Genomic DNA, 16,282 nt, shown 5'->3' with positions numbered 1-16,282 from the left:
CCTCAGCCACAGGCAGCGCTGCCCACTTGCCAACCTCCTTCCTTCCCCAGCCAGAGGGGACTTCTGCAGAGCCAGGTGAAGAGCCTCATGAAGGTAACACCTTTTTTGGGGATATTTGTTTTGAGACCTGGGGCTGGGCAGGAAGGAGTCAGGAAAAGGGAAAGGAGTCTGGGTTATGCAGGACTGAGCCACTCGAGTGAGGGTATTATGGTCTGAAGGGCACTTGGGGTAAAGAGGAAAGCGTGGTTACTGAGGGGGAGCGGAGTGGGAACTGAAGTGATACCTGTGTTGTGTGGCCTTCAGTGAAAGGTAGCAGAGAAACCAGGTGCTAACTGAGCAGACAGCTGAGCCACTCAGGGCAGCTTCCTATCAGGCCAGTCAGGGGACCTGGGGGACTCTTGACTTACTCTCTCAGACTGTCCCTGGTGAGGGAGCTGAGTCCAGGAATTCTGGGTGGCAGGACACAGGGGTTTCTTTAGCTGCATAGAAGAGCTCTGTGGATGAGTTATGATGCAGGGGCTCCCCTTCCTGGGTGGGGAGTTCCCCTTAGTGGATAGCCCGTGGTTGATAGAATCATGGATGGAGTCATGAGTCCCTCCCAACATAGAAGAGAGTGGCTTCTCAATTCCCTGTGGCCCCTCGGATCTCTGAGCTCACTTGGGAGTAACCTCCATGAAGACCTTCCTCTCTCCTTTCTTCCTCAGGGTGGGGATCAGGCCGGCTCTGCTCCTCATCTCTCATTGTCAAGTCTCCATTCAATCCTCTTTCTGCACCTATGAGGAGAGCACCATTAACTTCTAAATGTCAGCACTGAGAGCCCTCACACGTCAGCCAGTTCAACCCTCCCATTTTGCAGATAGTGAAACTGAGGCTGGGTGGCACAGTGACTGGCTCAAAGTGTAGTGGGAGAGCCAGCCCTAGAGGCCAGGCTATTTGGAGAACCTTTGTTGCTCACCTGTGACTGACTTGTCCTAGCAGGTAGTGGGGGCATGAAGGGGGAACCCACTCCAGAACTGGATTGTTGCCACAAGACCAAGCCCTGGAGGAGCACAGGGAGCTCCCTGTCCCCCAGCCTGGACTTCCAGTCTTGCCAAGAGCACCAGGTAAAGTGGAATCTCAGCCCTATCTTTTGAGGCCAGCCTGCTTATGAAGGGAGGGAATGTTAGGAGGAAGTCGGAGAAAATCCGAAGGGACCCTGGATTCCTATTATCCCTTGGTCCTGAGCACCTTTACCCTGGCACATCATGGGGATGGGCCTTTGAGGTGCCAGAGACACTCTCCCACGCTCTAGGGGCCAGAATCTCATGTGGATCATGAGTAGGAACAAGGCCATACAGGAGGCCTTGGCCTTAGGACCCATCTTGTGGGGTTCATAGTATTTAATGAGGATTTTCTCCAAGTTCATTTTCGCTCCATTCAAAACACAGTAGATGGTCTGAGACATGGTGGACCCAGAGTGGTCAGGAAGGGCGCTGGAAGGGAGACTGTTAGGTGAGGGATTCTAGCAGCAGAGGGAAGATGATCCTGGGGTGGGCACAAAAGTCTCTGGAGAAAGAAGTCTTTGGATGAAGTAAGGGGAAGCCATTTGAGTGCAGACATGATGGGGGTGAGTGTCTCTTCCCCCTTTGGGAACCAAACCAGGGGTAGTATCATTCTAGGGACCCAGGAGTCCCCAGCCCCCATCCACTTCCCCCCTGCCCTCCAGGTCTTCCCAGTCTGCAGGCCACTTCCAGATACAGTAGATGTCCATGGCCCATCCCGTGTCAGTCGGCTGTGCCCTTTGCCATGGGCACCAGCCAGATCTGCCCTGCTGGCCTGCCCCCAGGGCCTGGACCTCTACCTATGCTCCCTGCAGCTGGCACCCCAGGGTACATCCCCACAGGGCCTCAGAGTGGACTCCTTGAGCAAGAGTAACCCCAGGGCATGGGGCTGCACCTTGGTGGAGGCTGAAGGTGAGGGGCACTATTAGATTTTGGGACAGGAAGGGGAGAGAACCCAGTGTCGCTGGTGAGTACTGAGCCTCAGGCACACTTGACTAGCACACTTTGCCCTGGAGTTCTGCCCTAGGTGTGCAGAGGGCTTTCAAGGTAGTGACACCTGAGCCAGAGGAGGTGGGCAATGGCTTTCTCAGGCATGGGTGTGGGATTTGGTATTGGTGGTGGTGCGGAGAGGGGGTGGTGAGGATGGAGCTTGTCTACCTGTTTGAGCTAGGGGGATCTTTATTATGAGAAAGGAGCACGGGCTAGGACTCGGAGAGTTGAGGCGGGGTTTTGGTGCTGCTCTTTTAGCTCCGTGATCTTGGGCACATCACTGAGGCCAGTTTCTTCTTTCATAAAAGTAGGCTCTCACTATCCCTGTGTCTTAGGCTTGTTGCATTGTAGTACCCCATTTCCTTATGCCACTGCGACCTCCTGGAAGGCAGGGACTATGCTGCTGTGCCCTTTATCCATCCCCCCAAACCTCCGCAAGAGCACAGAGCAAAACAGCTCAATAATGTTTGTTGAGTGAATAAATGAAAATCCAAACAGACAATCCACTTTCTATTTTTTATTTTTTAGTATTTTACTTTATATCACTCCTGGATTTTGCATCTCAGTCTCCCTTACTAAGCTCTTCTCTACTTACCTCCTAAATATTCACCTGCTCTGGGACAGTCCAGCCTCTTCCCTTCCCCTCTCCTCCTCCTCTCTCCTCTTCCCCTCTCCTCCTCTCTCCCCTCTTCTCTTCTTTCCTTCCTCTGCTCTTCTGTTCTCTTTACTTAGAGTAGCACTGTTTGATAGAACTTCCTGCAATAATGGAAATATTCTATACCTGTGGTGTCTAACAGCATATCTATTGAGCTTTTTAAATGTGGCTAGTGACACTGAGGAACTGAATATGTTATGGCACTTATGTTAATTAATTTAAATGTAGAAATATGTGTCAGGTGGCTGCCATTTTGGACAGAGCAGATCTAAAGTCACCCTTATGTGATATCATCTGGGCCCCTGACACCCAAATTTATGTCTCCAGCTCAGACATCTCCTTTAAAGTCCAAACCAATTCATCCAACTGCCCACCTGACTGCTCCACATGGACATCTAATAGGCTTTTTGAATCATTTTCTCTCCCTAAAATTGTTAAGCACTGAGCAAATACTAGCCACTTTTATTGGCAAGTGCAATCACAGACCAGGAAAGCCCAGAGAGGGAAAACGCCTTGCTCAAGTCACCTAACAGACTTGCAGGCGAGAGTTCTCTCCCAACACTGAGTGGGGCAGGTTAGATGGGGAGCGGAACTGTACCCCAGTCTGTGGGATCCTGACCATCTTCCCTTTCCTGCTCAGAGCACCAGCCACCAGGGCCACAGGCCAGCTCCACTGATGAAGAGAAACTCATAGCCAAGTACCCTCCAAGCAGGGACAAGATGGGAAGCCAGCCGGAAAGAGTTGGTGAAGGGGCTTCCTGCCTATCCTTGTCTCCTCGCAACAGCTCCTCTCCACCCCTCTGGCAGAATACAAAGAGCCCCAGCTCCTTGGCTTTCTGCTCCTGCCACCCGTTCACTCCCGGCTCCAAAGAACTTCCATTCTACCTCCGCCCACTCTATCCTGCGTACCCACTTCTGCCTCCACCTTACCTGTTCGTCTATGGGGAACCACCTTCTAGCCAATGCTCCCCCGCCTTCATGCTGCCCCAAGACACCTTCTACCCCACCAGGGCTATGCCCAGCATGCTGATGAGTATCAGTGAGCCTGGGCACCACAGCGCCTGGGGGGAGACCTCGCGTCTCTACCCAGGGGTTTCCCAAGCTTCTGGCCAAACCCAACCCTCCCAGGCCTGGAATCCAGGTTCTGGAGCTGCCAGGACCTATTCCCCAGGGCCAGAGCATGCTGGCAGGGCGGCTCCGGAAAAACAGGTCCCATTGGGCTCCAGAGCGGGCACCGCAGCCCTGCCTTATCCGCTGAAGAAAGAAAATGGCAAAATCCTATACGAGTGCAAAGTGTGCAGCAAGCGCTTCGGGCAGCTCTCCAACCTCAAGGTATCTGCCTCCCGGACCCCGCTGTCCCCTCAGCATCCTTTGATGACCCCCGCTTCCCATCCTGCATCTAGAATCAAAGACCTTAAAGCCGGAAGGAACAGCTGGGCAGCGTCTTGGCTGTGAACTTAGGTGATTCATTTGGCCCCTCAGTTTTACATCTGTAAGAGAAGATGTAGGATGACTACCAAAGTCCTCTCCATCCTAAAAGACTATGAGATCATCTCATTTAGGTTAAAAATGGGGGAACTGAGGCCTTTTGAGCCATACTTCTCTTGCTCAGGCCCGCTTCCACTTCCACTTTCCTTTCTAATAAAATCTTTTCTACTGTAAAAAAAAAAAATGGAGGAACCGAGGCTCCTGATGGGAAGGGTTTGCCCAAGATCACTTTGATTTGATGATGGAGTTAGGCCTTGATCTCAGTCTCAGAATCTAGTGCAAAGACCTTTCTTGAACAGTCATCCTTTCTGGATTCCCAGTTAAGCCTCCTTTTGTTTGTTCGCAGTTCAGGTGGGGGAACTGGTAGATTTTAGTGAGTCTAGACCACAGACCTGATAACCAATCTTTTTCAAGTGGGATCCCACAAATCAGCGCCAGTGCAGTTGGCGTCCAGCAGGGGGCAACCATGTGCGCATACCTGTGCGTCATCAAAGAAGGGCAGCTATGCGCTATTTGGCACCTGCTGAAGTTGAGGAAAAGTTATGGTTATTGGGAACGGTCCCTTCTGGATCCTCTAGGGCACGAGTTCTTAAACTTTAACGAGCCTCAAACTACCAGGAGAGCTAGTAAATATGTAGATAGGCTCCAGCCCCAGAGATTTTAATTCAGCTCATAGGGGCAGGGCCTGAGAATCTGCATTTCTAACATGCTGTCAGTTGCTGCTAATGCTGCAGATCCATGGACCACACTTTGAGAAGCCCTGCACAGGGTGTGTGTGTGTGTGTGTGTGTGTGTGTGTGTGTGTGTGTGTGTGTCCGCGTATATATATGTACACACATATATATATATATGCATACATACATACATTCATATATATAATACACATACATAATCCCTTATCTGGCCTTCAGACCACTGCCATCTCCCCTCTCACAGGGCAGCAGAGAATGGGGTTCTCCTGGAGAATGGAAAAGGGGCCCTGAAGGGGGTGACAGAGAGGCAAGGAGATTGAGAGGCCTCAATGCCAAAAAGGGGTCCTGTGAGGCTGGGGGTAGAGATTCGGAGAGGTTCCCAGACCCTGCTGGGGGCTCTGGGAGGCTGACAGCATTTCTCCCACACCTGGCTCAGGTCCATCTGCGTGTGCACAGTGGGGAGCGCCCATTCCAGTGTGCCCTGTGCCATAAGCGCTTCACCCAGCTCACCCACCTGCAGAAACACCACCTGGTGCATACTGGGGAGCGGCCCTACGGGTGCCTGGTAAGCCCCTCTTCCCCTTCCTTGTACTTCCGCAAGCAGGTGAAGGAGTTCCAGGCCCCCAAGTCTCCGTTCCTGCAGTCCCCGTCTCCACCTATAGTCTCCATTCCCCAACCCTCCTGAGCACGTGGAGACAGTATAGGAGATGAGGGTGGGGACAGGGAGGGAGGTGGTGAAGGGCGAAAATGACCCCTCTCAGCCTGGAAGGGCCAAGATGTGATATTGGAGGTCACCCCCGGAGTCCTGTAGCAAGGATAGAGATGTATGTCTGGTGGGGCAGGATAATAAAGTTGGGGGACCCTGAGGCATAAATACCCACTACCTTCCTCCTAGCCTAGCTGGAGGGTTAATGCCATAGTGTGAGTAAAGTATACAAGCAATTTGTATAACATCAGCTTCATGTTTGTTCCTTCCCTCTTTGAGCCTCACCACATCCTTTGGGACGTCAGAAGGGCAGGGACTCCCTGTTTTACAGGGACTCTTTCTCTGTTTCACCGAAAGCAGTATAGTGATTATAAGTCTGGGCTACATGGGTTCAAATCCTCATTCTGTCTACAAATTGCTGTGTGACCTTTGGCTAGTGGTTTCACTCCTCTGAGCCTCTCCTTTCTCATTGTTTTTATAGGAGTTGTAGTAGTATTTAATCATACTACTACATGAGACCAATTTCTGGCATGTGGCTGCTCCCAATAAATGTTAATTATGCTCACTGAAGTTGCAGCGCCACTCATAAGGGTTCTATGTGATTATCTCATTCAGTCCACCACACCCATGAGGTTAGGTATTAATAGTCGCATTTTACCAATAAGGAGAGCAAGGATCAGAGAGGGGATGTCACCTATACAAGGTCATGTGGAGAGTAAAAGAACCAGGATACTAACCCAGGTCTGCCTGGCTCCAATGTGCTAGACACTGTGGGTCCCAGGGAGGAATCTTGGGGTTGGGGAAGCTTCTGGGCCTGCGAGGTGGGGATAGGGAATAGGGAGGGGGAGCAGAGATCCTGAGTCAGCCAGATGGGCAGACCTAATGCCAGTGCCCTTTCTCATCAGATGTGCCACAAGCGCTTCAGCAGCTCCAGCAACCTCAAGACCCACCTGCGCCTGCACTCAGGGGCCCGGCCCTTCCAGTGCAGTATCTGCCCAAGTCGCTTCACCCAGCGCATTCACCTGAAGCTGCACCACCGTCTGCATGCTCCACAGCCCAGCAACCTAGCTCACACCCATCTGCCTCTGGTGTCTCTCTCCTGCCTTGCCTAGTGGCACCAAGGGGCACTAGGTCTTATGATAGCACCATCAGAGGGGCAGATGGGCTGGGATGCAGACAAGATCAACATGTCCTCAGCATTCCAGGGAAAGCAAGGACAGCCAGCCTGAGGGTGGTGGCAGGACTGTCCTGGTGGAGGGGGAAGGGCAGAGCAATAAAAGGATTTTCTTTACTACAAGTTGAGCCTTCCCGAGCTTCAACAATGAAGGGAGAAGTCCTCGTAGATTTGCCAAACTTCACACCCCATCTTGGAGCAAGTCAAGACATAGTTAGTGCTGCCCACACATGGGGTAGGTGCCTGCAGCCATCTACCTCCAGCTGGGTTTGGGTTCTGCTTCCTCTTGGGACCAGGCCTTCCATCTCAGCTCACCGATGGACAGCCCAGCCTTCTAGGACTCTGCAAGGTGCAGACTGTGCTGAATAGATGTTCTAGCATCTGTCTAGATGTGTCTCTGCTGCTTCTACCACCACCTTGTCTCAGTTATAAGAAGGCCACGGGGCCCCTCAGCTGGTACTACCTGCCATGTACATGCCAGGATCTGAGCCCCCTTTGGGGATGGAGGGGCAGAAACACAGAATATCAGTGTCCATCATGACCCAGAAGCATGATGTCCCATGTGCCAGGACCAGTCACCACAGAGGGCAAAGGGCTAGGGAGGTGCTGGGCTCAGGGAAGGAGTAGAGACCCTACAAGGAATACAGGCAGGGAAGAACTGGCGAAGAGAGCCTGGGGAACTGGGATCCTCTTGGTGGCCTTTCTTCCTGCAGTGCCAGAGGGTCCCCTCAAATGTGCAGGTGTTCCCCACCCCCACTCGAGAATTAGAGAGGCAGCATCAAGTAGTGAAGGGCATCTCCTGGGAGGCAGGAGGCCCAGGTTATATCACAATAAACAGTAGTTATTAAATAACAATAGCTGCCAATTTCCAACAGGGGACGCTGTTCGAACATCTGTAGGTTTCAGAGCGACTTTCCCACCCGGGTAATAGGCGAGATGCTGGCTGCGTTGTAGGCTGTCCAAGACAGAGAGGTAGAGGGAGATGATGAGCTATAGGGAGAGAACTCAAATAGGAAGTCCACCGTGGCAGGGCAATGGCAGGGTCAGCTCCCGCCCCTACGGGTAATCAAGGTCTGTGTTCCAAGCCTACCCAGTCACCGCTTTGACCTCAAGCCAGATGTCAACCATTTGGTTAGGCCCCGCCCCGTCGGCAAGACCACACTTATTGCCGTACCCTGTCCCCGCCCTTTTGTCCTTCGTGGGGAAGACCCTTTGCTCAGCTCCGCCTTCTAGCCCCTCTTTCCGGGTACGCCTCGTTTATACCCGCCTTGAGGGGTGCCTGGCACCTCCCGGAGACCTAAAGTAGCAGCGCGTGCAGGGCCGAGGGCAGGGCCTTGGGGAGAGGGGGCTCAGGTAGAGCGACCCCCGCTGCAGCCCAGGGTAGGGGCGGCCCCTTCAGAGCCCTTGGGAGCCCTTGGGAGCCCTTCAGAGCCCTTCAAAGCGCACCCGTTGTAACAGGGTTGGTCCCCTGCTCCTGCGGGCGGAGCCACTATTTACTCCGGGGGAAGGGCGGGAGAAGGCGTTTCTCCGCAAATGAGCGGATCCGGGTGGCCCCGCCGCCCGGAGCGGTCAGTTGCCCCGGGGCTTTTCCCTCAACATGACTGAGCAGCGCAAGGGCCTGGGGGCCCGCCTGACCCGCCGCCTCGCCTGGCTAGGGCTTCGCAGGGAGCACAGGGGGAATCAGACCCTGGACAAGGCCAGAGGCCGGGATAGGTGAGGGATTGGAGGAGGGCTGCATGGGGCGTCCCTGGTGCCTAGGGTGTGTGTGTGTGTGTGTGTGTGTGTGTGCGCGCGTGTGAGAGAGAGAGAGAAATAGAGTGTAGTAGATGTTCAAATAAGTGTATGAGGGTGTGTGCGTGTGTGTGTGTGTGTGTGTGAGAGAGAGAGAGAGAAATAGAGTGTAGTGGATGTTCAAATAAGTGTGTATGAGCATAAAAATATATGCATCGATTTTGGATATGTGAATGTGAAACCGGTCTTTATAAAGTCCTCGTGATCTTTCAAAACTTTAAAACGACGATTACAATCTCCTAAGTCAGGCTAGCCCCTGCACACAATGATTTCCTCTCCGCCAGAGACAGTGTAAAGGCAAATGGAGTAGCTCTTGCTCCTCTGTGGACTTTGATTCTCACATCACAGGCCAGTTTCCCTCTGGTCTTCGTGTGTGTTTGTCATAAGTATGACCGATTCCTGAGTCGTTTTAGCCTTCACTGCATTTGTCTTTAGATGTCACGGAGGGATTCTCCCTGTCATCCCAGATTGTAATAACAATCAACCTTTATTTGCCTCTTGCTTCCTGCCTTACCTGGATTAACTCATTTAATCCTCAGAGCAGCTCTGTGAGACAGGTATTCTGGTGATTCAGATACGAAAATGAAGGTTCAAAGAGATGAAGTCACCTACTCAACATCACATAACTGCCAAGTACTGGAGCTGGGTTACAAGCTTAAGCAGTCCAACTCCAGAGCTCACATCCTGAAGTCCTGGGCTGCTCTGTTGCCTTGAGAAACCACGGAACTGGAAGCTGGAGAGCCAGAGCTCTGTCCTAACTCTAGGTGTCTCTGGTCATGTGACCTTGAACAAATTGCTTTGTCTCTCCAAGCCGGTCACTGGTAACTGATGTTTGAGTGGAAGGCTCTGTGGATGGCTGGGTAGAATGGCTGGGAGGGGGAATAGTGAAAGGGACCCCAGTAGCTCCCTGGCCCGATATCTGAAAAGAGGGTGGGGTGTTTGTGTGTCTACACAGTTACCCAGCAATTTGTTCTGATCTGAGCTTGACACAACTGTCTTCAGTTAACCCTGTGAGGGAGGGGGTCTGGTGAGAGCAGAGTAAGGGGAGGGGTTTGTGCTGTCTCTCATTCCAAAGAGAGAGAGGAAGGGAGGGCCCAGCCACCCTATGCCAGGAAGCCTGTGTGCCTGGGAGGTGCCCACACCCTGCCAGGGCCTTGCCTGTCCCTGCTGGAAGACACGCCCTCCCCCTTTACCCTCTCTGGCAGGCACCTGCCCTATAGGCCCAGGTAGTACTGCCCCTCCCTTTCCCCATTTGAGAGGAGGTGGGGTTGGAGTGCAGGTGAGTCGGGTGTGGAAGGTAGAGGAGGGATTGCATAGGCTCCTGTGCCAGCATGATGACACATCCCATGTGTGCACTTGGACTCTGTTCTCACCAGCCGTGGGAATAGGATTCAGGTACTGAAGCAGAGACCTCTGATTTCTGCTGATTTCCTGGGGTGGGGGGCAGAGTGCATACAAGAGGCAGCCAGAGCACTTCCCCATCTTGCCACCATTAGTGTGGTGATGTCCAACTAGCCTTTGGAGTGGTATGGTCCTAGTGTCTTAATGCCAAGGCATGTTAGCTGTGTGACTCCAGGCAAGTCACTTCACCTTTCTGGGCTTTAGTTTCCTTATCTGAAAAACTGAGCGCTAATACACACCTTTTAGGATTATTGTGAGGCTTAAAGGAGATCATGTGGGTACAATACCTAGTGCTAAGCCTGGCATAGGGAGGGCCTCAGCAAATGGTGAGTTTTTGAATTATACAGACATTGTCCTTTTACTATATCCTGGCCCTGATATAGGCCTAGTCCCCACTTTTGTCCAAGTGCATTCCTGTCTCTCTCTCTGTCTCTGGGGGTGGAGTGAACAGTTGGGGGAGGGAGCAGAGAGGAGGCTGCTGCATAACTACCCCCCTTCCAAGGTTTCAGGAGCTCATCCAGCCTGTGGGCTCTGAGAGGAGTGTGAGGTGGGCCTCTGGGTCCAGTCTTGGGATTGGAGAGGAGGAGGCTACTTCATTCCCTTCCCCCTGTGCTTCCTTCCCAGGCACTGGGGTGGCCAGAGCTGCCCTGACCTGGCCCAAGATGACAGCAGCTCCAGCAATGTCAGCTTCAAGGTAGGAGAGACTACAAAGAAGAAAGCTCCGGAAAGGGCAGGCCCTGAGAACCCTGACTCATAAGTCAGGCAACTGGGGTTCACTAGTCCTCCCTCTGCCACTGATTCACTGGGTAACCGTGGGCAGATCACTCTTCACCTCTAAACCTCAGTTTTCCCCTCTGCAAAATGAAAATAATAATGCCTTTCAGGGCTGCTGTGAGAAATGAGGTAATGGATGTGGAACATTCAGCCTGGGGCCTAGGTGCTCAAGAATCATGAGCTTTTTATGCTGGGGAGGCATAAAGGGTCAGTGCCTGTTCCTTGGATCCCCTTTTTCACACTTCCTGGTATAGCTTGACCTCCTCTCATCTTTGGCTCCTTTTCCCCACTTCCTGGCATGGACCCCCAGGAGGTCCATGGACCCCCAGTAGCTTAAGCTTCTGGCCACGGTTTTCCCACCTCAGGGACCTGAGCCATGGATTGGGCTATACTGGGTGCCCTCCCCTTGGAGGAACAGAGGGTCTCCTCTGGAGGTGACTCAAACAGCCGTGTATCTCTGTAGTTCTGAATACCATTAATTATTACTAGCGCTTAATTGAGTACTCGTTATGTGCCGGTGCTCTGCCTGGATTATCTCATGCAATCTTTATAGCACTCCCAGAAAGCAGGTACTATTATTATCGTGCCCGTTTTACTCATGGGGAAACTGAGATGCAAGAGGTATTGCATCTAGGAAGTAGCAGAGCTGAGATTCAAGCCTGGGTTGCCTTGCTCAGGCCCTCACATGAATCACTGTCCCCTCCTATCTTTTGAGGTGTTCAGCCTTGGAGAATGAGAGGCTGCATCTATTTCATAGATGAGTAAATTAAAGCATTTGGGATCGGTGGCCCCTGCTCAGAGATGTTGACCCCAGACTTGGCTCCTCTGTTGCCAAGAACACAAACCTGTCTTTGAAAACTGGTGGTTTGGGGGGACGGTGTCCATATGGGTCTGGGATCCTGGGCCCTTTCCCCTCTCCCCTATAACCAGGCTTGACCCCAGGGGAAGACAGCAGACAGAGCTCAGGTTTGTCCCGTTTTCAGAGGAACTCTCTTCCCTGGCTCCCTCATGTCCCAGGTACATCTCTATGGCTAGGTACCTCCTACCAGGCATGCCTGGGAATCTCAGTGGGAGGGTACTGGGGAGGTAGCTGCAGGCTCTCTGGAAGCCTGGAGCAGGAAGAGGCCATGGGCACCCGTGGTAACCCCTAATCTCCAGACAGTTGGTTCCAAAGGACTGGAGATCTGTGGATACCTGGGAAAGCAGCCATGTCAGTGTTCTCTCTGGGCCTCGTTTTCCTCATATGTAGAATGGGAGGTGGTGAGTTAAATGCCGAAGGGCTTTCCCAGAACTCTGTCCCTTTGTCCAGCTCTCATGGCCCTGGCATCCTCTCCTGAGGGCAGCTCTGTTTGGTGTCTGAGCTCTGCTTAGCTTCTCTGGTGCCAAAGAGGACAGGTAAGGGTGATTAGGGGTGCCTGAAGGCCAGGTGGAAGAAGATGCTGTCACCAGGTCCCTGCCTCTGCTTTCCCTCAGACCCAAGCCCAAAGCTGCTCAGAATGGGACCTTCGGGAAGGGAGCCTTGATTCCTGGCTTTGGAAGCGAAGACGACACAGCTCAGGGGGAGCTGCTCAGCCCCTGGGGCGCCTACAGAGGCCAGCTGTGGGCAGTGCCTCTGACATGGCCAATTATACCTCCATGGGGCTGGAGAGCCCAGCATTGGCAGCAGAGCCTGCTGGTGCCGGGCACTCCTCATGCCCAGTGCCAGCTCCCGGATGTTTGGAACAGGGAACCCCAGACTGTGCTTGCCTGCAACCTCCATGCACAGCCCCAGAGGTCCCGCTGAATCCTGAGCCACCCAGCAACCTGGAAAACATGTTGCCCCGCCCAGCATCTTTCCCCATGGCAGAGAGGACAAAGGTCCAGCCTGCTACCCCAGGGTCAATGCTGCCAGAGCCAGCCCAGATCCTACCTGAGCGTCCCTCTTCCAGGAGGACTCGCTACGACATCACTGTCATCCTGCAGGGGTGTGGGCAGGCACCAGGGGAGGAGGGTGGGGAGCCCAAACCGGCCCAACCAGCTCTCCACCCCTTCTGCCCTGAAGAATCCAGGGGCTGGCAGAGTCCTCCCCCAGGGCCCCGCCCCATCACGGGGTGCCTGACTGACCCGCCCCAGGAGCCCAGGCTAAGGGCCCCACCACCTCAGGAGAGCCCGGCCCAGAGGCAGGAGCTCCAGGCCCGCTGGACACCTGAGTTCCCACATAGACGGTGAGTACAGGTCACAGGTCGGTCCCCATGTAGGGCAAGGGTGGGAGGAGAAACTGGCCCGGCTGCCTCTCTGGGGTCTCTGCCTTGTCTCCAGACTTCTTCAACTCCGGGCCCATTCATTTGTGAGCAGACTCTGCCAACCTCTGTCTACCTAGCCTGCCTTCCTCTCCCTCCTCTCACCCACGGCCTACCCCTCGGAGCCCACTGCTGCTCTCCTCCCTCGTTCACCTGAGGAGGGGGACATCCTGTCATAGAGAGGATGAGGGAGGGCCACCTTCTCCTCAGCAATATCCATTACCCCCTGGTTCTGTTCAGGAGACCACAGACCCTGCCTGGGAATAGGCACCCAACCAAAGTGCTGAGTGTCCTGGGGCAAGTTGCTTAAACTCTCTGGGCCTTGTGTTGGAGTAGATTTGGCAGCTGAAGGTGGTTACATGATCATGCTTTGAACTCCAGAGAACTAGGTGGCCAAAATAGCAGGGATGCTTATTAATAATGCCTCAGTCACAGCAATAATTACCCCATCTGGCTCTGTGTCGGCGCCAAGGAATAGGCACCAAGATTCTCAAACCTTGGTTTTTATTTGTGTTGAAATGACTCTCCCAAATCTGTTTAGTGGGCTCAGAGGTGAAAAGGTGGGTCCCCTAAACCTCACTGAGGAGGGGTGAACATGGGACCTCTCTAGGACCACTAGGAAGGGGCACTGGGCCTCAAACAGGGCTCTGAAAAGTTCCTAATGATGATGGTGGTGGCCGTCATTTGTGGTTTGTTTTCTAATTTAATAATCCTATTTAATCCTCACAACAGACCCATGGAATAGGACTAATCCTGCTTTGCACCCCAAGGTTATAATAGGCTCAGAGAAGTTACACCATTTGCCCAAAGTCAACTAGAAAGTGAAGGGGCCACAATTTGAACGTGGTTGCCTGTGCTCTAACCACTTCTCTACCCTGCCTCTCACAGAGGTCTCATTGGCTCAGTGCAGAGAGGCTGAGTGTGCTTGTTGTACAAATTCCAAGATTTTCTGTGACCCTGTGGAGGTGAGTTTGGCAGCACTGTGCTAGTAGAGGCAGCATCAGAAATGCCCAGGCCTCTGGGCAGGAGTCAAAATACCTGATCTTGTGTCGAGGAAGAGGGAATGTGGGACCCGGACTGACTGAGACCTACCTGGGTGCCCCAGCTGGGAAAGAAGGGCTGAGAGAGGGAAGGTGGTGGAGGAAGCAGACCTTGGAGAGGGGCAAAAGAAGCAGTAGGTTTTGCTGGGGGGACTGGGGATCTACCTGCCACCCCCTGGCTCTTTTGGGCACAGGCGGATAATGACAGACTCTGGCTGGAGGTTAGAGCTCACTTAGGAGGAAGTGGACCTCTAGGGACCCTATTGTTTTATGTCCCTAGGGCTCTGGGTGCAGGATTGGCAAATATAGCGGGGAGAGAGGTAGGACACAGTTGGATCTGCACGTGAGAATGTGTATGCATCCAAGAGTGTGCGTCTATGTTCAAGTGCATGCAAATTTCAAGAGGAGGAGGACTTGGAGCCGCGAATTGACTGTGTGCGTGTATTGTGAATGTGTGCTTGTGTCATTGTGTGTGTGTTCTGTGTGTCGCTGTGTCTCTGAGTGTGTGTAACTCTTACTCTGTGTGTGTTTGTATGTCTGACTGTGTAGTCTACATAAGTGTCCGTATATGTTTTTGTGCTTGTTCAACTCTGTGGGTCTGTGCAGGGGTCTGTCCATGTGTCAGCGTGTGCCTGTGTGATGCAGCATGTGTTTGTGGGCATGTGAGCCTATGGACTGGTTTGGCCTAGTTTGAGGGTGACTCATGGGTAAGCGGGGAGAATCCAGGACTTGTTGGGTTAGATAGAGCTCTTTCCCACACTCCCCCCGCCCCTTCCTCAGCCTCTCCCTTGCTGGCTCTATACACTTTATTTGGAGGTCACAGGTTACTCTGCCAACAAATCCACTTCTGAAGTGGGCCTTGAAGAAGAGACTGCTCTGCTGCTTTGGGAATGGGCACTTCTGCTGGCCAAGGAAAAGCATCCTGGCTCTCTGGGGTGTGTCTTCGGAGCAAGGACAAAAAGGGGGAGCTATATAGGCAGGCAGATTCCAGCATCATTTGAAGAACATTCTAGCAGTCATGACTGTCCAAGATTCAGACAGGTCAACTCTCAACTGGTGACCTCCCTGTCCCTAGAGGTATGCAAGCAGAAGTGAATGATCACATATTTATGGAATGACTGACTGTCAGGGGTGTTGTCCAGGGGTAGGGTTGGGTTGAAAGAGGCATTGCTTTCTGATTGTTGGGAGGTTCCTGACAATATCTGATCTGATTATCAATAGCTTTCTTGGAAGCTGCTCTCCTGTTGCTTTGCCAAAGCCTATAGGGCCTTCCAAATGTGGTTCCTGCTTGTATGTCTAATTCTTTGACCCCTGGACTCCTAGGATACCACCTTCATGGGAAAGTTGGCTTTGGATGAACCTAACCAGGGTGTAGGGCATCACCTAACACAATTAGCATTGAATAAGTGAATGAGTGAATGAATGAATGACTTAGAATCCAGACCTTGCCCTTTACTATTAACACCACCAGGGACTGGAAATCTTAGCAAATAACCTTGTTATTAAGGTTATTCAGAAGTGGAGGGGAGACATGGGGGCTCAGCAAGGGAGGGAAGCTCCATGAGGGGGAGTCCCAGTGAGAACAGGGGCTCTGTTGGAATAAAGGGGGCTCCTCAGTGAGGACAGGGGAGAGGGTCAGGGCCTTGGCGAAGGGCTGCACTCCAGGGCCTCAGGTGTCTGATTATGTCCTGCTCTCTGGAATTCTGGCCTAGGGAAAAGATTTGGGCCCCCCACCTTCCCCATACACAAGCCTTTTCTGGAGCCACTCAGACTCTGTCCTGGGCCAGGCTACATGCTGTCATAGCCACAGTGAGTCCCGAGTCAGGTCAGGCTTCCTTGGGCCTCAGCCTCTTTCATCTCTGCCCCTCATAAAACCTGAGTCATTGCTGGAGCCACAGGGCAAGGTCAGAGTTCTGGGTTCCACCAACTTCTTAAGGGGGAGGGTGATAGAGATGAGAGAGGGCAGTTGTGGGCATGGGTTCATTTTTGGCCTTAACTTCCCTTATCAGGGTATGGGTGCTGCCTCATGAGAGGAGGAACAGATCTGAAGACAGGCTGGAACTGAAGCTGGGGGTAAACAGGCTGACCTCTTGGGTCTTTGGGCTTGAGAATAGGATCGCCCTTGTCAGTGCAGCCTGGAAGGCATAGTGGGGGCTGGATGGCCCCTCCAGGACTGCTGTGGCCCCGTTTAAAAGTAAACTTCCAAATCATAGAGTCTCAATTTACCAGGTAAATACATTAGGAAGTTTGGT

At 52.8% G+C, this 16,282-nt stretch overlaps 1 protein-coding gene across 1 annotated transcript; it reads left to right on the top strand.

Annotated features, from left to right (window-relative positions):
- Positions 1-982: 982 nt before the first annotated feature.
- ZNF683 (zinc finger protein 683) lies at positions 983-6,967 on the top strand (the record flags this gene model as incomplete). Its single annotated transcript, XM_039854161.1, is given in 4 exon segments — positions 983-1,103; positions 3,326-4,017; positions 5,302-5,430; positions 6,477-6,967. Coding segments are annotated over 4 exon segments (1,266 nt in total), but the record flags the coding sequence as incomplete, so codon positions are not given.
- Between the last annotated feature and the right edge of the window lie 9,315 nt (positions 6,968-16,282).

The sequence above is a fragment of the Pteropus medius genome, unplaced genomic scaffold, assembly GCF_902729225.1.
Source record: "Pteropus medius unplaced genomic scaffold, Ma_sr-lr_union100, whole genome shotgun sequence".
In the NCBI taxonomy this organism is placed as follows: Eukaryota; Metazoa; Chordata; class Mammalia; order Chiroptera; family Pteropodidae; genus Pteropus; species Pteropus medius.
This window is presented reverse-complemented; position numbering and strand designations above follow the sequence as displayed.